We start from the raw sequence: 20,000 nt of genomic DNA, 5'->3' as shown, positions 1-20,000 counted from the left end.
TAATGTGACACATCTGAGCCCTTTTGTCCTAGATTTATTAACGTGATCTCACTTTCTTTCTCATCTCCCCCTGAGCAGTGAACTGAATGTGTGCATGTGTGTGGTGTGATGAGCAAGCTGGAAAGCTGCGGTGATTTATTTGTATTTTTTGCTTTTGTTTTGAAAAAGCTTCACATTACCCATCGCCAAAGGCTCGAGCCCTAACAGAAAGCTCTTGTGAACTCTTAAGCTGTGTTTTCTGTGCAGCTTATTGCAGCATATGTTACACTTTGCACAGTAATTTGAGCAAAAACGCTATCACTTTTCTTACTCTGTTTGATGTGGGTGAGGATGTCTACGAACAAAACCATATAAAATGACGTTGATATGATGTATGTGAGGATGTAGTAGTAGTACTAGTATGGGCAGCAATAGCATAAATGTTATGCAATATTAATAACCCTTCCATAAAATACACTATAAACATAAGTGCATAGATACCCTTGACTATCATCTCTATACATACACTATCAAGACGAAAGTTAACACCTGACCATATGATTGCTATGTGCTTCCCATTGAAATTCCTTCCTAGTCCCCATTTGCTGTTATAATAACCTCCACTCTTCTGGGAAGATGTTCCACTAGATTTTTAAGTGTGCTTGTGGACATTGGTGCTAGTTCAAAGGTACTGACGTAGCGTGAGGAGGCCTGGGGTGCAGTCAATAGTCCAATTCTCAAGAGAAGGCATCTTAAGATTTTTCACTTCAACCCATGCAAAAATATCTTAATGCAGCTGGTTTTATGCACAGGGGCATTGTTATGCTGGAACAGGTTTGTCTCTCTGAAAGAAAAATGTAATACTACCTCATCCAAGGACGTCATATACAACTGTCTGCCTCCAACTTTGTGGTTAACAGTTCGGGGAAGAAGCACATGTGGCTGGAAATGTCAGGTGTCCCAATACTTTTGTTCTAAATAGTGTAGTCTTTCATATGTTGTAACAATAAACAATTTCCCTTCAATGGATCAAAGAGGCCATGAAACAAAATGTGCACAAAACAATCTACATGAGTGCATTAAAGTGTTGAGTGGCCCAAACTCTGACCTCAACCCCAATAAACACCGAATGAACCAGGACTCCAGATCTCCATATGTAACATCAGAGCCTGACCTCACTAATACAGCAAAAAAAAAAAAAAAAGAAAGAATATATATATATATATATTTCAGAAATGCGTGCAGAATGCGTAACCAGTCTATGCTATGGAAAGCTGATGCTTTCTAGAAATCTAATTTTTAAGTGTGAAAGGGGTCGCTTAATATGAAAAAAACGCTTAATAACACTTCCAGGTCCAGACTATGTGACCGCTCATGCATGTGGAGACAGTCTTTGAGCTCGCCTAAGGGCAGCTCTTCAAACGCAAATGCAGTGAGTCAAATCAAAGTCAGCTGTGGTTTAAGCATAAATGTATGTGTGTGCACTATAAGTACAGAATGTAAAAAATAGACATGACAAAAAAAACACTAGGACCCCTTTGAAATTAATTGGATTTCAGGAGTGTATGCACACTGTAAACTCTATCTATCTATCTATCTATCTATCTATCTATCTATCTATCTATCTATCTATCTATCTATCTATCTATCTATCTATCTATCTATCTATCTATCTATCTATCTACAGTGAGGAAAATAAGTATTTGAACACCCTGCTTTTTTGCAAGTTCTCCCATTTAGAAATCATGGAGGGGTCTGAAATTGTCATCGTAGGTGCATGTCCACTGTGAGAGACATAATCTAAAAACAATATCCAGAAATCACAATATATGATTTTTTAAACTATTTATTTGTATGATACAGCTGCAAATAAGTATTTGAACACCTGTCTATCAGCTAGAATTCTGACCCTCAAAGACCTGTTAGTCTGCCTGTAAAAAGAGCTGGGACCACTGTTTCCAAGGTTACTGTTGGTAATACACCAAGACGTCATGGTTTGAAATCATGCATGGCACGGAAGGTTCCCCTGCTTAAACCAGCACATGTCCAGGCATGTCTTAAGTTTGCCAATGACCATTTGGATGATCCAGAGGAGTCATGGGAGAAATTCATGTGGTCATATGAGATCAAAATAGAACTTTTGGGTCATAATTCCACTAAATGTGTTTGGAGGAAGAAGAATGATAAGTACCATCCCAAGAACACCATCCCTACTGTAAGGCATGGGGGTGGTAGCATCATGCTTTGGGGGTGTTTTTCTGCACATGGGACAGGGCGACTGCACTGTATTAAGAAGAGGATGACCGGGGCCATGTATTGCCAGATTTGGGGGAACAACCTCCTTCCCTCAGTTAGAGCATTAAAGATGGGTCGAGGCTGGGTCTTCCAACATGACAATGACCCGAAGCACACAGCCAGGATAACCAAGGAGTGGCTCTGTAAGAAGCATATCAAGGTTCTGGCATGGCCTAGCCAGTCTCCAGACCTAAACCCAATAGAGAATCTTTGGAGGGAGCTCAAACTCCATGTTTCTCAGCGACAGGCCAGAAACCTGACTGATCTAGAGAAGATCTGTGTGGAGGAGTGGGCCAAAATCCCTCCTGCAGTGTGTGCAATCCTGGTGAAAAACTACAGGAAACATTTGACCTCTGTAATTGCAAACAAAGGCTACTGTACCAAATATTAACATTGACTTTCTCAGGTGTTCAAATACTTATTTGCAGCTGTATTATACAAATAAATAGTTAAAAAATCATATATTGTGATTTCTGGATTTTTTTTTAGATTATGTCTCTCACAGTGGACATGCACCTACGATGACAAGTTCAGACCCCTCCATGATTTCTAAGTTGGAGAACTTGCAAAATAGCAGAGTGTTCAAATACTTATTTTCCTTAGTCTATCTATCTATCTATCTATCTATCTATCTATCTATCTATCTATCTATCTATCTATCTATCTATCTATCTATCTATCTATCTATCTATCTATCTATCTATCTATCTATCTATCTTTTAGTTAGTAAAGGATAAGGAGGCCTGGGATGCAGGTAGCATTTCAATTCATTCCAGTGGTGTTTAATTGGGTTAAGGTCAGCGTTCTATAGCAGGCCACTCAAGATCTTCTACTTCAACCCATGTGAACCATATTTTCATGGAGCTGGCACTGTGTATAGGACCATTGTCATGCTGGAACAGGTTTGGCTCTCTTAGTTCAAATGAAGGTAACAATTTTATGCTCCTGCATCCAAAGACGTCCTATACAATTGTGTGCCTCCAAATTTGAGGTAACGGTTTGGGGAAGAACCTCATATGGCTGGAAAAGTCGGGTTTCTCAATACCTTTATCTAGACGGATAGATTGCTGACTTGATTTATTGCAGGAGGAAATTCACATGACAATATAGAGAGTCGAATCAGGCATGTTTTTATCTTCACAAAATGGATTTCAACTTCAAGGTTATTCATAGAATTAATGATGTAAATATGGTATACGGAATGACTGGTTTTATTGCTGAATGCATGTAGCCATTAAAAAAAGTTTTGTGGCTTGTTCATCTTTCGGCTATTTTATGTTCTTCGGTGTCTGGTACGTCTTCTTTCGCATGACTGTAATGTGGTGTTAGTTTACAATGTGCAGAAAAGCGTAAAAGATAAAGCCGAGGGTCTAAAGAAAGGCGTATTCGCTTCCAACACACAAGAGCTGTAACTAATCCAGAGGCAAAAAAGGCTTTTTTCACGATAACCTCATACGTACAATACTCATGCTGAGCAGTTTTCCTACAAGTCACGAACACAGATGTTATCAAGAGAGTACAGATCTTTAGCCGTAACTCGAAGCTACACCATCATTTGTTTGATTCCCACGCTGAGCTTCGTGAGAGTCTCTTATATACCAAATATCTATGTGACACGTTTGACCTATCGAACCCGGACTGACGGAGACCTTTAATGGATTCCTCTTGTAATCAGGCTACAGCGTGTACGACCGAGATTATCAATGGCATATGGCAGGGTGGGTCAAAACTTTAACGTAATGATTCAAACATCTGACTTTTATTATGCTTTTTTCTTTCCTTTATTTCTACGAGCTCATTAGCGGCAAGGTTCACACATTTCCTTTTCAAACCCGGTCAACTAAATTACAAGAGAGGAAGAAACACAGCATGATGAAGTATGCCTTGGAAAAAAAAGAAAGGGGGAAAAAAATAAAAAAAGCTGGGTTTACTTTTACCACCACAAAGTTCTCATATAGCAATAATAATACATTTGGATCCGTTTGGAGATACATTTTGTTGCAACATGGGTTACAGTAGTTCCGGATATCAATTCACCTGAAAAAAGCTACCACAGAGATTCTTGCTATGGAGGCCTAAATAGCATATACACAATATGGACAAAAGTATTTTTTGGACTTTTCCAGCCGTATGTGCTTCATCCCCAAAAATTACCACACAGTTGTTAAGGATGCCTTTGGGTAAAGTAGCATAATATTTTCCCTTCACTTGAACTAGGAGACCCAAACCTGTTCCAACATGTCAATGCCCCTGTGCACAAATCCAGCACCATGATCATATGGTTTACATGGGTGATAGTAAAAGATATTGAGTGGTCTGCTGAAGAGCTCTCACTTCATCCCTATTGACCACCTTTGGGACGACTTGGAACGCTGACTGCACCCGAGTCCTCCTCACTTCACCTACATCTCTACCTGACTTTACTTGACACCCTTGTAGCTAAACTCAGACCTCAATGAGCACACTTCTAACATCTTCCCAGTAGAGTAGAGGTTATTATAACAGTAAATAGGGACTCGGTGTGGAATGGTATGTTCACAAAGCACATACCAATCTTATATTCAGGTGTCCACAAACGTTTGTCCGTATATTGTAAAGTCAGCTCAAATGACAGGGACATGCTGTTGTATAAAACGAGCCGACCTTAATCAGCTAATCCGAATCGACATTTCAACCATGCTGTGTCAAAATTAATAGTTTGAGATCACATTTATCAGACTTTGACTTCTATGACTTTCATCTTAGGAGGAATTCATAAGGAAATATTTTTTTCTCCAAAAGATTTCTTTTTTTTTCTCCCCCTCACTTCACACTGTGTACTTTGTGCACTATGTGGTGTGGATGCCAACCCTGAAGTCCAAAACATTTGTGGAATGTTATTTATTGCGCACAGCAGCTGGGTAGTCATCTCATGCAACCAGTTCTGAGCGTGTGTGTGCGTGTGTGTGTGTGTGTGTGACCTCTACTTCTTTCGCAAAGTGACGGGCAGATTTGTAAACACACACCCTGTCACACGGTTCACAGAAGACACCTTTTTGTGATGCCAATCTGCAGCCTGACAAACGCTTCCAGACACGCAACTAGTGTGTGCGTGTTCAGACACAGGTTAAACTGCGGAGTGATGTGGGCTCGGAGCTGCCTATCAGCGCATAAGGGTTCGACTCGGCAGCTATGTTTACGCTTCGCCTAATAACTTGTTGGAAAAAAAAAACAAAAAAAACAAAAAAACGAGTGACTGCTCGCTTGGAACTAAAAAGCGCTCATGTGCAGTTCGTCTAGCACGACAACTAGGAAAACACCGCGATTTATTTATTTTTTCTCCAAACAAATATTATGTTTATTAATCTCTACAATTCAGTTGAAATCTTTTGGAGTTATATTTTCGGAAACAAGAAAATTTATGCAAAAAAAAAAAAAAAATAGTGTGTATAAATCTAATAAGCTGAAAATAAGACAAATAAGAGTCTAATACAGTCTATAACAGGTCTAATATGGGTCTAGAAAGAGTCTAATACAGGTCTAATACAAGTCTAGAGTCTGAGTTTATTAAAATCTAATTAGACTCGTATTAAACCTTTTGGTCTTTTATAAGAATAAGATATGTGCAGTATTAGACCTGAGTCTAATAGGTCTAATACGAGTCTGAGTCTAATACACTCAGGTCTAGTACAGGTCTAATAATATTCACGCATCACCTAATAACTCGTTAAAAACTAAAATGATTTGTGACAGCTCGAGTGGAACAAAAAATCACTAGCACAAAATGAACAACAAGGAAAATAGGAACAAGGAAACAAGGAAAACTCAGCAATTTTTTTTTCTCCAAACTAATAGCCTGTTTAATAATCTAGACAATTTAATGCATATTTGATTCTTCCCACTTTTTTAAATTCTGAAAATTAACAAACAAAACAAAAACAAACAACAACAACAACAACAACAACAACAAAAACGCAACAAGTAGTGTATAAAAGTTCAATTAGCCAAATAGTCTTGTCTAATACAAGTCATTTATAAGTCTAATGCAGGTCTACAAGGTCTAATGAGTCTAATATACATCTATTATAACACAAATCTATTACAGGTCTACTAATGCAGCCCAGTACAAGAGACCTATTAAAGGGTTAGTGTAATAGTTTTAATATGAGTCTAATTTGAATCTAATAGTTCTAACACATCTTCCATTGAGGAAGCAGAGGCTGAGGGCTCAGAGGCGGACTCGTCCATCACCCAAGCTGAAGTCACCGAGGTAGTAAAGAAACTCCTCGGTGGCAGGGCACCGGGGGTGGATGAGATCCGCCCTGAGTACCTCAAGTCTCTGGATGTTGTGGGGCTGTCTTGGCTGACACGCCTCTGCAGCATCGCGTGGCGGTCGGGGACAGTGCCTCTGGAATGGCAGACCGGGGTGGTGGTCCCTCTTTTTAAGAAGGGGGACCGGAGGGTGTGTTCCAACTATAGGGGGATCACACTTCTCAGCCTACCTGGGAAAGTCTATGCCAGGGTACTGGAGAGGAGAATACGGCCGATAGTAGAACCTCGGATTCAGGAGGAACAATGTGGTTTTCGTCCAGGCCGTGGAACACTGGACCAGCTCTATACCCTCTACAGGGTGCTGGAGGGTTCATGGGAGTTTGCCCAACCAGTCCACATGTGCTTTGTGGATTTGGAAAAGGCATTCGACTGTGTCCCTCGCGGCGGCCTGTGGAGGGTGCTCCGGGAGTATGGGGTCGGGGGCCCTTTACTAAGGGCTGTCCGGTCCCTGTATGCCCGAAGCAGGAGCTTGGTTTGCATTGCCGGCAGTAAGTCAGACTTGTTCCCGGTGCATGTTGGACTCCGGCAGGGCTGCCCTTTGTCACCGGTTCTGTTCATAATTTTTATGGACAGAATTTCTAGGCGCAGCCAGGGGTCGGAGGGTGTCCGGTTTGGTGACGACACGATTTCGTCTTTGCTCTCTGCAGATGATGTTGTTGTGTTGGCTTCATCAGACCAGGACCTTCAGCATGCACTGGGACGGTTTGCAGCCGAGTGTGAAGCGGCTGGGATGAGAATCAGCACCTCCAAATCCGAGGCCATGGTCCTCAGTCGGAAAAGGGTGGCTTGCCCACTTCAGGTTGGTGGGGAGTTCCTGCCGCAAGTGGAGGAGTTTAAGTATCTTGGGGTTTTGTTCACGAGTGAGGGAAGGGTGGAACGGGAGATTGACAGACGGATCGGTGCAGCTTCTGCAGTAATGCGGTCGATGTACCGGTCTGTCGTGGTGAAGAAGGAGCTGAGCCGCAAGGCGAAACTTTCGATTTACCGGTCAATCTACGTTCCTACTCTCACCTATGGTCATGAGCTCTGGGTCATGACCGAAAGGACAAGATCCCGGATACAGGCGGCCGAAATGTGCTTCCTCCGCAGGGTGGCTGGGCGATCCCTTAGAGATAGGGTGAGAAGCTTAGTCACTCGGGAGGAGCTCGGAGTAGATCCGCTGCTCCTCCACATCGAGAGGGGTCAGCTGAGGTGGCTCGGGCATCTGTTCCGGATGCCTCCTGGACGCCTTCCTGGGAAGGTGTTCCGGGCGCGTCCCACTGGGAGGAGACCCCGGGGAAGACCTAGGACATGCTGGAGAGACTATGTCTCCCGGCTGGCCTGGGAACGCCTTGGTGTCCCCCCGGAAGAGCTGGAAGAAGTGTCTAGGGAGAGGGAAGTCTGGGCATCTTTGCTTAGACTGCTGCCCCCGCGACCCGGCATCGGATAAGCGGGAGAAGATGGATGGATGGATGGATAGTTCTAACACATGTCTAAAGTCGAGTAGAGGTCAAGTAAGGGTCTAGTATTATTTACACGTCACATAAATACTAGTTGAAAAAAACGTGAGTGACGTTTAGATTGGAACAAAAAAAACTTTCACGTGCCATTCCTCTTGCACAACAGTTAAGAAATCGTTTTTTCCCCCTCCAAACAAAGTGGATAATAGGCTTTAATATTAATGAATAACCACCACCTACATATTTTATTATTTTCAACCTTTTTCTAGTGGTATGTATAAGTATAGAGGTCTAATAAGCCGGATATGCGACTAATAATTCTAATAATTACAAGTCTAAATAAAGGTCTAATAGACATCTAAGTGCATTACATTTAATACAAGTCTTTTATAAGGTGTAATACAGGTCTAGTACAAGTCTAATATGAGTCTAATACAGAGCTAATACAGGACTAATACGGCTATAGTATAAGTCTAATAAAGGTCTAATACAGGTTAGATACAAGTCTAGTACAGGTCTGCTACAGGTCTAGTCCAAGTCTAATAGGTCTCATACGATTCTAAATAAAGTCTGAGTCCAACAATTCTAATACACGTTTAAGGTCTAGTTTGAGTTTAATGCTTATCCAAAGTTTAATACAGGTCAAGTACACATTTAATACGGCTCTTATTGAGGTCTAGTACAAGGCTGATGAGTCTAATACGAGTCGAGTCCTAGTCAAGTACACACCTAAAGTCTAGAAGAAGTCTAATAAGTAATACATTTAAACATATTAATAATAATATTAATAACATTAAACAAATATTGCTTGTAACATGAAATGCTCTGTGGGTTTTTTTGCTTGTTTGTTTTTTCTTTGTAAAATATATTTGTCTATGATTAAATGTGTGCCTATGGTGTTTTATATACAGTAAATGTTTACATACACCAGAATGTGCCAATACATTATAAAATAGCTGGAGCACCATCTGTGGTAATATATCAGGCTCATAAAAAAAAAAAAAAAAAAAAAAAAAAAAAATCTTAAAAACCTTAATCACCTAACAGACAGTAAATAAACCCCAACATAAAAGACTTGATGACTCTGCACCTTTTATAGCACATTTTGCCCGAATGACACCTTCTGGGATTTTAACTGTACATCAATACATCTTCTTCGCAATAACTGCAGGTTTACAGTCACACAGAGAGAGAGAGAGAGAAAGAGAGAGAGAGAGAGAGAGAGAGAGAGAGAGAGAGAGAGAGAGAGAGAGAGAGAGAGAGAGAAAAAGAGAGAGTAAATGAGAGAGAGTAAATTGTAGCTGTCATTTTACAGCTGCAAAAGAAAAAAACACCCATCCAAGGCAGTGTTTTTTTTTTTCCATGCACTCATATAAGATATCATTTATTCGAAATCTTTAGACAGAATGAATGAAGCGAAACTGTCTACACTATGAATGTGCATTAATAGGATTGTAGATGTAGAGTTTATCATTAAGTTCTGCACAGTAGGCGTTGACATGACATGCATGTGCTAATCCTGGAACAGTGAATTGGTGATGAGTCAGCAACAATACATATATACTGTATGTACTATTCATACTTCATATGCAATGAATTGTGACCCTTACGTAATTCACTGCAAATACATTTAAAGCTATAAACACTATTATTTTTTACAAGCTCATTGATATGCAGAATGCATTATAAGAAGGTGCATGATAAATGTAAGAGTGTAATACGAGTCCAATACAAATCTAATATATCTAGTGCAATACTAGTAAGTCGAATATGAGTATAGTAGGTCTAATACTGGCACAATACAAGTCTGACACAAGTCTAATAAGCTGGATAAGAGGTCTATACAATTCTAATAATCTAATTGGTCAAATAAGTCAAATGCAAGTCTATTAAGCCTAATACAGTTACTACTATATACTACAATACAATAAAAAAAAAAACAATACAGTTATACTAGTTTAAAAAGAATAATACAAGCCCAATACATGGTGTTTAGTCTATGACATATCTGTCTGGTGTAATACTATTGTAATACATCTAATATAAAACTAACACGTCTAATACAAGTCCATCACAAGTCTGATTAATTCAAGTCTAATTTAATTCAAGTTCAAGTATTTGTAATTCAAGTGTAATTCAAGGCTAATCCAACAACAGCATTGTGTATAACTCCTTAAATATATAAAATATAAATACAAGTCCATTACAAGTCTAATTCTTCTAATTTGTTTAATTCAAGTCTAATAATTCTACTAAGTTTAATAGGTCTAATAGGCCCAATTTAAGTGTAATTCAAGTTTAATTTGTCTAATAGTTTTAATTCAAGTCTAATGGGCCTGATACAGTAGAGCTAATAGGTCTAATTCACATGCAATTCTAATCTACCTCTAATTCAGGTTTAATAGGTGAAATTCAAGTCTGATTGTCTTCTTCTTCTTCTTCTTTCGGCTGCTCCCATTAGGGGTCGCCACAGCGGATCATCCGTCTCCATACCACCCTGTCCTCTATATCTGCCTCTTTTACACCAACTACCTGCATGTCTTCCCTCACCACATCCATGAACCTCCTCCTTGGCCTTCCTCTTTTCCTCCTACCTGGTGGCTCCATCTTCAGCATTTTTCTACCAATATAATTCATGTCCCTTCTCTGCACATGTCCAAACCATCTCAATCTCGCCTCCCTCACCTTGTCACCAAAACATCCTACATGGGCTGTCCCTCTAATAAACTCATTTCTAATCTTGTCCATCCTCGTCACTCCCAACGAAAACCTCAACATCTTCAGCTCTGCTACCTCCAGCTCCACCTCCTGTCTTTTACTCAATGCCACTGTCTCTAATCCATACAACATCGCAGGTCTCACCACAGTCCTATAAACTTTCCCTTTCATTCTTGCAGATACGCTTCTATCACAAATCACTCCTGTCACTCTTCTCCACCCACTCCACCCTGCCTGCACTCTTTTCTTTACTTCCCTAACACACTCTCCATTACTTTGCACTGTTGACCCCAGGTACCTGAACTCCTCCACCTTCTCCACCTCTTCTCCCTGCAACCGCATCCCTCCACTGCCCTCCCTCTCATTCACACACATGTACTCTGTCTTACTCCTACTGACTTTCATTCCCCTTCTCTCCAGCGCATATCTCCACCTCTCCAGGCTCTTCTCAACCTGCTCTCTACTCTCACCACAAATCACAATATCATCTGCAAACATCATAGTCCAGGGAGACTCCTGTCTGACCTCGTCCGTCAACCTGTCCATCACCACTGCAAACAGGAAAGGGCTCAGGGCCGATCCTTGATGCAGTCCAACCTTCACCCTGAACCAGTCTGTCGTACCTACTGCACACTTTACTGCCGTCACACTGTCCTCATACATGTCCTGCACCACCCTCACATACTTCTCTGACACACCTGACTTCCTCATACAATACCACAACTCCTCTCTCGGCACCCTGTCGTACGCTTTCTCTAAATCCACAAATACACAATGCAGCTCCTTCTGTCCTTCTCTATACTTCTCCATCAACATCCTCAAAGCAAATAAGGCATCTGTGGTGCTCTTCCTCGGCATGAAACCATACTGTTGCTCACAGATGGTCACCTCTTCTCTCAGCCTGGCTTCCACTACTCTTTCCCATAACTTCATGGTGTGACTGATCAACTTAATTCCCCTGTAGTTACTGCAGGTCTGCACATCTCCCTTATGCTTAAAGATTGGTACCAGCACACTCCTTCTTCATTCCTCAGGCATCCTCTCCCCTTCCAGAATCCTGTTAAACAATCTGGTTAAAAACTCCACTGCCATCTCTCCTAAACATCTCCACGCTTCTACCGGTATGTCATCTGGTCCAACCGACTTTCCATTCTTCATCCTCTTAATCGCTGCTCTCACTTCCTCCTTACTAATCCTATCTACATCCTGCTTCACCATCTCCACACCATCCAACCTTCTCTCTCTCTGATTTTCCTCATTCATCAGCTGCTCAAAATACTCCCTCCATCTTCTCAACACACTCTCCTCACTAGTCAACACATTTCCCTCTCCATCCTTTATTGCTCTAACTTGCAGTACATCCTTCCCAGCTCAGTCCCTCTGCTTGGCCAATCGGTATAAATCCTTTTCTCCTTCCTTAGTGTCCAACCTCTTATACAGTTCCTCATATGCCTTTTCCTTGGCTTTCGCCACATCCCTTTTAACCTGCTGCCGCATCTCCTTGTACTCCTGCCTACTTTTCTCATCACTCTGTCGATCCCACTTCTGTTTTGCCAACCTCTTTCCCCTAATGCTCTCCTGCACTTCCTCATTCCACCACCACGTCTCCTTGTCTTGCTTTCTATTTCCAGATGTCACACCAAGTACTTTTCTAGCTGCCTCCCTCATCACTCCTGCAGTAGTTGCCCAATCATCCGGCACCTCTTCACCACCACCAAGCCCCTGTCTGACCTCTTCCCTGAGCCTCACACTACACTCTTCCTCCTTCAGTTTCCACCATCTTATTCTTCTTTCAAACCTTACTTTCCTCCTCTTCTTCTTCGCCTCCAAAACCATCCTACAGACCACCATCCGATGCTGTCTAGCTACACTGTCCCCCGCCAACACCTTACAGTCTACAATCTCCTTCAGGTTGCATCTCCTACACAGAACATAATCCACCTGTGTGCACCTTCCTCCACTCTTATACGTCACCCTATGATCCTCCTTCTTCTTAAAATACGTGTTCACCACTGCCATTTCCATCCTTTTAGCAAAATCTACCACCATCTGCCCTTCCACATTCCTCTCCTTAAAACCATACCTACCCATCACCTCCTCATCACCTCTGTTCCCTTCACCTACATGCCCATTAAAGTCTGCCCCAATCACCAATCGTTCTTTCCTAGGTACACCATCTACCACTTCATCTAATTCACTCCAGAATCTTTCTTTCTCCTCCATCTCACAGCCAACTTGTGGAGCATAGGCACTGATGACATTTATCATCATCCCTTCAACTTCCACCTTCACGATCATCACCCTATCAGAAACTCTCTTCACCTCCACTACACTCTTACTGTACTCTTCCTTCAGAATCACCCCTACACCATTTCTCTTCCCATCCACACCATGATAAAACAGTTTAAACCCACCTCCAATGTTCCTGGCCTTACTCCCTTTCCACTTGGTCTCCTGAACACACAACACATCTACCTTTCTCCTCTCCATCATATCAGCTATCTCTCTCTCTTTACCCGTCATAGTACCAACATTTAAAGTACCAACCCGAACCTCTACTCTCCTACACTGCTCCTTTTCCTGCCGTCTCTGTAGACGCCTTCCTCCTCTCCTTCTCCTCCTTCGGCCAACAGTAGCCCAATTTCCACCGGTACCCTGTCGGCTAACGATACCTGTGGCGGTCGTTGTTAACCCGGGCCTCGACCGATCCGGTATGAAATTCTCATTTGTGATCCGCATATTTGATTTGACACATGTTTTACGCTGGATGCCCTTCCTAACGCAACCCTCCCCATTTACCCGGGCTTGGGACCGGGCTTGGGACCGGCACTAAGAGTACACTGGCTTGTGCCCCCCTAATGGCTGGGTTTCAAGTCTGATTGTCTAATAGGTCTAATTCAAGTTTAAATCGAATCTAATAAGGCTGATGGGTCTAAAAGGTCTAATATGTCTAACTCAAGTGTAATTCATCTAATAAGTCTAATAGGTGTAATTCATGTGTAATTTATGTGTAATTAACGTCCAGTCCGATAAGTGCACACCACATTGTATAACTCCTTAAAAAGTGCTTTGGAATACTACATTAGTTTTTGCCTAACAGGATGAATATATATATATATATATATATATATATATATATATATATATATATATATATATATATATATATATATATATATATATATATATATATATATATAATCTTTTTTTTTTAAGTTGATATTTAAAAGAGAGCTAGATACAGAGAGACTGGCATCATGTTCTGCTCCCAATATGTCAGCCTCAAGTCTGTTGCCTCATGCACTGTGTATTCTCAATGCAACTGAGCAGTGTAATAAAGTTAAAAATATATATATAAATAAATACAAAATACATCTTTTCTTGCATCCCATGGCCTCTTCTGCAAGGGCGTTTTTGTGAAACGTTTTTTTGTTTTTGTCGTTTTTTAGGACTGCTGTCTGGCCAACAATGTCTTTTATAATTTGTATTAGTTTAACATGGTCATACAGTCGTTTCAGAGTCAATGTCTTTAGTGAAAGATGTTTGGATAATTGCAGAATGCTTTACTCTTCTGAAGTGCTTCATTTTATCTGCTAGAAATCTCTCAGTGTAGAAAGAGGTGCATTTCACTTTATTCCTCATCAACATGCAACTAAAACCAGGGGAGCGTTTGTTTCTGTCAATTTTTAAACTAACTCGTTAATATTCATCGCAATGTTCATTATCTCCCGCGTGATATCCTGAATCCATGACACCACCATCAACATCAGCAACCACCATTTTTCTTGTGTGTGATGTATCAGTGGTGCATAAGCAAAAAAACTAATTTATATATATTTTTATGATAATATTTTATTAAATATTAAATATATTATAAAATAATATTTTAAGGATCCAAGCCAACAAAATGTGAAGTGTACAAGGCTGTACAAAAATATTATATATAAAATTATATATTTATACGCTCTCCCGATAGACAGACAGACAGACAGACAGACAGACAGACAGACAGACAGACAGACAGACAGACAGACAGACAGACAGATAGATAGATAGATAGATAGATAGAGAACAGAAAACATGGCATAAATCATAGTTCTAGATTATTTCAATTATTTAATGATTTTTTATATAATTTGTATTAAATACTATTATTTAATACTTTGTGTATATAATTATAAACACACAAAGTAAGAATAAAAGATATTTTTAAATGCTGTTGTAATATCTAGGGGAAAGTCATTGAACTTTGCCTGAGGGGAGGATCAGTGGAGGATGTTTGGGATTAGAGCATGTTAGAGCTGGAATTGTGCATCCTAAGCAGAAAGTCAGATGACACGTCAAGGTGTGCTGTAAGTAGTAGTATTACGTGTCATTCCGAATATTAGATGGAGTCAGCTGACTTTGGCTCAGGGTGTCTGACTAGCAGGAGTCATCAGATGGAGGAGTAAACAGCATTGTGTTTTTGTATGTCTCGGAATTAACATTGAGAAATAGCAGCTATTCCCGTCATCCATTCTGTGGAACATGTGAGGGTGCATGGTATTGCGTTTCTGGAAATCTTTCGTTGACCTTTTGCTGTAATACGGTTTGAAACCTGACTGTGCCACGTACAGGTGCAAGACTCCAGTGAAGTGGGCTTGGATCACTATGAAGGCGTAGTTTGTCAAGCTGTCATGTCAAGGCAACAAGAAATATGCTCGACTGTTTTTTCTGGAAAAAAACACAATTTTAGACCTACCCAGAGGACAAAACTCCTTTAGTTTAGTTTTAAATACACTATATCCACTCTTTTTTCCACTCTTCTAGAAACATTTTCCACTAGATTTTTTTTTATTGTGGTTGTGGAAATTAGTTCTTATTCAGCCACAAGGGTGTTAGTAAAGTCAGGTACTGATGTAGGTGAGGTGAGGAGGTCTAGCGTGCAGTCAGTGTTCCAATTCCTTCCAAAGGTGTTCAGTAGTGGTGAGCTCTATAGCAGGCCACTCAAGATCTCCAATCCATTTAAACCATATCTTCATGTAGCTGGCATTTATGCTGGAAGAGGTTTGTGTGCCTCCAACACTGTGGTAACAGATCATGGAAGAAGCACACATGGTTGGAAAAGACGTATGTTCGCAAACTTTTGAAGCCTCCTGTGAGCCCAAGAGTGCCAATACGGATTTTCAGCTCCAAATGAATTTGTAAAGAAAACGCACAGTTTGTATCTGTATATGTGCATGCTACAGGTCACGGTATCCAAGCTAAGAGAATCTATCTGACTTGAGGCTGTTTCTAAATGGCTGGTGTTTGGGGGTTTCTGTGAGAAAGTCTGCCTGCAATTTGTACACAATGGTTTAATGTTCGATTTAACGAGTAAATAATCATCTGGCTTCCAATGTGACAAAAAAAAAAAACCCTAATCCAGTATAATATAACAATATCTATTATATAACTATATAATAGAAGTACAGCATTAGCATTATGGGCTGCATGGTGTGGTGTTGTTGCTGCCTCATAGCTCCAGGGTCTCTGGTTCGATCAGGCGCTCATGTGCAGGGTTTTTTCCTCATGCTTTCTCTATTTCCTCTGGGTTCTTTGGCTCATTCTGAAAAAAAAACAAACAAAAAAAAAAAAAAAACATGTCCGTAGGTGGATGAGAATGCTATTGCTCATTCAAAGGGATTTGGAGGGTAACGCTAAAAAAAACTACTGCCAATCGATTTTATTGGACAAACACGACTATATATATTCCCTCCCTGACGGGCTGAATTTCTCCGTCTCTCCTTGTAGGTTAGAACATGAGCAAAAAACTAAAACTCTTCTAAGATCAGGGAAACATTAGCAGTGTCTGCCCATTCGTTGCAAAAAACGGAGGAAACAAGCCGAAGATGAAAGTGGCAGCTAGCTAGAATTGCATATCGACAGCAAATTACAAACAATTGGCTGAGCTCTTCTGAGCTCTATTCAACCGATACTCGCTAGCAATTGGGAAGAATTGGGAAAACTGGATTTTCCTGCCATATGTGGTTCTTCTCTAACTTGTTACCCACAAAATTGAAGGCACAGGGTTGTTTTGGATGTCTTTGGATGGCGTAGCATTACATTTTCAAATATAGAAATCTGAGCCTGAGAATGTCCCAACTAACTTATTATTTTTATTATTATTATTATTATTATTATTATTATTATTATTATTATTATTATTATTATTATTATTAGGGGTCCATGCATGACATCTGTAAATCATAGAGACATTAAACTTGACCAATAGATCTTGCAGTACCAGTGGTGGACAGTAACGAAGTCGTGACTTCAGTAGCTTTTTCCACGTTTCTGCACTTTACTGAAGTATTTCCATTTGGGTAAACTTTTACTTTAACTTTATTACATTTCAAATGCATATATCTTACTTTTTTTTAACTACATTTTGCAAAATCACTTGTTTCTTTTTATTTACAGGTGGATAAAACGTAACTGGTCAAGCACACAGCACGCCATCAATCAGGGTCGAGGGCACGCTCAAGTTTGAACTTGTTTTGATTGCTGCTTGGTGGTATCTACTTAACATAAACATACAATTCGGCATCAGTTTAAAAGCAAGCGAAATATTTTGAGAGGAATAAATGATGGAAGAAAATCCTGACTCTAATTTGCGTAATTTGTGCTAAGAGTAACGTTGGTCTTTACACATATACTGAGTTGATTAAGTCTTGTGACAAAAACTATAATAGGAACATTATAGTCATAATAAATCATAGCACTTAAGTACACTTGAAGGCAAATACTTTTGTAGTGAAAGTTTAAAGGGAGCACTTTTACTTTTACTAGAGTAATATTTTACCGAGTGAATCTTTACAGTTAACAAATAAAAAAATTGCACATATTGAATGGATTTGCTACACTTTTTTTCTCCTTGGTTTTTGCACGTTATTAACCGTATGAACAGTTCTGCCAGTATGTTCGAATAACTCAATAACATTGCCATTCTGGTATTACCTAAGCCTATTATCAGCATCTCAGAGCAGAGTATGAGCTATACGATATACCAGAGGGAAGTTCGGCCTCAGAGGTGCGTCTTATGTAATTCAGGAAACAGACTGAATAAGGACTGTTTCTTAGCTTTGCATTGATATGGATTTTCGATGCGGCGAACTCTCGTTAATCTCACTCTTCATGCTAAATATCAGACAAAGTGGAGTTGGTCTCAATCGGAGAAAATCCTGAACAATCAGTCACTCTGGCATTTTGGCCTCTTGTGGTCACGCTTCTTTCCTCTCTGGCCTCCGTGTAAGCTGATACTCTAAACGCAATTATACGGAGAGCAAGACGTTTGCGGGTTTCGTGTATCGTGTATCGGAAAAGAAGAAGACCCACCCGCTGGGATTTCTCTAACTAGAATATTCATTCAAGTGTCACTCAGGGGGCAAACTTTCTGTAAACTGTAACCGTTAAATGAATGCCTTGTATTAAAACGTTCGTCGGGAATGCCACTGATTTTATTTTCACCATCACAATGATTCGAATGCTTTGTTTAGTTTTTTCTCGTAACCTGGACTTTGTCCTTGATCTGACTTGCTGTGACAAAGCTGAACATGTTCCTGTCAGACGTGAAATCCTGACAGTAAAAGAAAGTAGGATAAGGGGTGGTGGTGGGGGGGGCAAAGGATCGCTAGTGCTGTCAGAGCTAATCATAGCTAACACTAGCCACTGCATCATGATGCTCATCTCATCAGCACTAACTATAGCTCACACCTTGTCTGACTCATGGTTATGCTGTAGCAACATCCTTCGACTCTTTAGCCTGCCGTTGTTGCTACATAACAAGACTGATAGTAGTCATCAGCAGGGGCGTGTGTTAGCGCTGATATTACACAGCACGAGTTGATTAGAAGACTCTTGTAAATCAAATGTCTGTGGACATACACATGGCCTTTTTTTTGTTATCAGTTTGAGTTATTTGGTGTCTGAAACAAGTGCTTAGATGTGAAAAGTTCAAAGGTGGAGGAAAATGGCGTATAGGGATTACGTCATTATTAGGGTATACTTTTTTTATATATAGGGGGTGTGGGGTTGTTTGGTATTTGTATATATATATATATATATATATATATATATATATATATATATATATATATATATATATATATATATATATATATATATATATATATATAGTGCCTTTTATAGTACATGTTCTTTTGTTTAGATGCAATAGCTAGAAGCCAAGAATTACACAGTGAATGATTTTAAGAAAGTTCTGTGGACAGATGAGTCCAAATCTGACATTTTTGGTTTCAACAAAAGACCTTATATAAGACGGAGAACAGCAAAGAAGATATTATCAGATAGCCTCAACCATGTAGGTGGCAGCTAAAGAAATTGTGGTTGTTTTGGAGCAGGAAAGGATGAAGATTTATTCCGGGTGAAAGGAACTAACATGGCTGCCATTCCATACTTCAACACCATGCAATTCCGTCTGGACTGCAGCTAATTGGGTCCGACTTCACCAGACAACAAGATAACGACCTGAAGCATACGCAAAAGCTCTGTAAGCATTATTTAGAGAGCAATCAATCTGCTGGAGTGTTATCTATAATGGAACGGCCTGCCCAGTCTCTGCACCTTAATCCTGTTGAACTGCTCTGGGATGAACTGGATCACAAGGTCAGAAAGAAATCTCCCACTAGTGAGTAAGAAATTTTGCACAAGAGGCATGGCAAAGTATTTCAGCTGAATGTTTGGAGAAACAAACTGTCCAGATGCCAGGAGTGTATTTACAAAAGAAATGAGTCATGTGGAGATGTTTATTCAACATTCTATGGAGGGAGACTTTAGTGTTAATGGTATGAAGATTTACTTTGACTAAACTAATATACACATTTACAGATGTTAATCACGGATTAAATACATTTTTAAATACTGTTTAACATCTGTAGATGTATATATTAGTTTGGTCAAAGTAAATCTTCATCTTCGCTGAATAAACGGCTCCACATGGCTCATTTCTTTTGTAAATACAGTTAGGATAGGTAAGATGAGATCAGAGATAAGATTTATTAATCCCGAAGGAAAATCTTTTGCGAGAGACTGCTTTAGATTACAAGAAAGATTATTATAAATAAAATATTTATAATAATAACCAGAGATGGCAAAAGTACACACATCCTTCACTCCAGTTAAAGTAATGAAGTTTGGGCTCTGACATGTGCTCAAGTAAAAAGCCTGGATACATTTATTAGATTTTCAAATTTTCAATTTTGTATTATTAAATTAATA

General features: G+C 39.9%; 1 protein-coding gene across 9 annotated transcripts in view; it reads right to left on the bottom strand.

The window, feature by feature from the left end:
* Positions 1–20,000, bottom strand: part of efna3b (ephrin-A3b) — a 109,292-nt gene that overhangs the window by 5,168 nt on the left and 84,124 nt on the right. The window contains exon 5 of one of the 9 annotated variants that reach the window (XM_083539276.1): positions 15,485–16,329. The exons of the other annotated variants lie outside the window; for them this stretch is intronic. Within the exon in view, the coding sequence (XP_083395402.1) occupies positions 16,325–16,329 (5 nt within the window). The 3' untranslated portion in view covers positions 15,485–16,324. Of the gene's footprint in view, positions 1–15,484; positions 16,330–20,000 lie in introns of those variants that run through there. 9 annotated transcript variants of the gene reach the window in all.

This window comes from Silurus aristotelis (assembly GCF_946808225.1).
Source record: "Silurus aristotelis genome assembly, chromosome: 1".
Lineage (NCBI taxonomy): Eukaryota > Metazoa > Chordata > Actinopteri > Siluriformes > Siluridae > Silurus > Silurus aristotelis.
The sequence above is the reverse complement of the archived record's forward strand: the minus strand, read 5'-3'. Positions and strand labels throughout refer to the sequence as shown.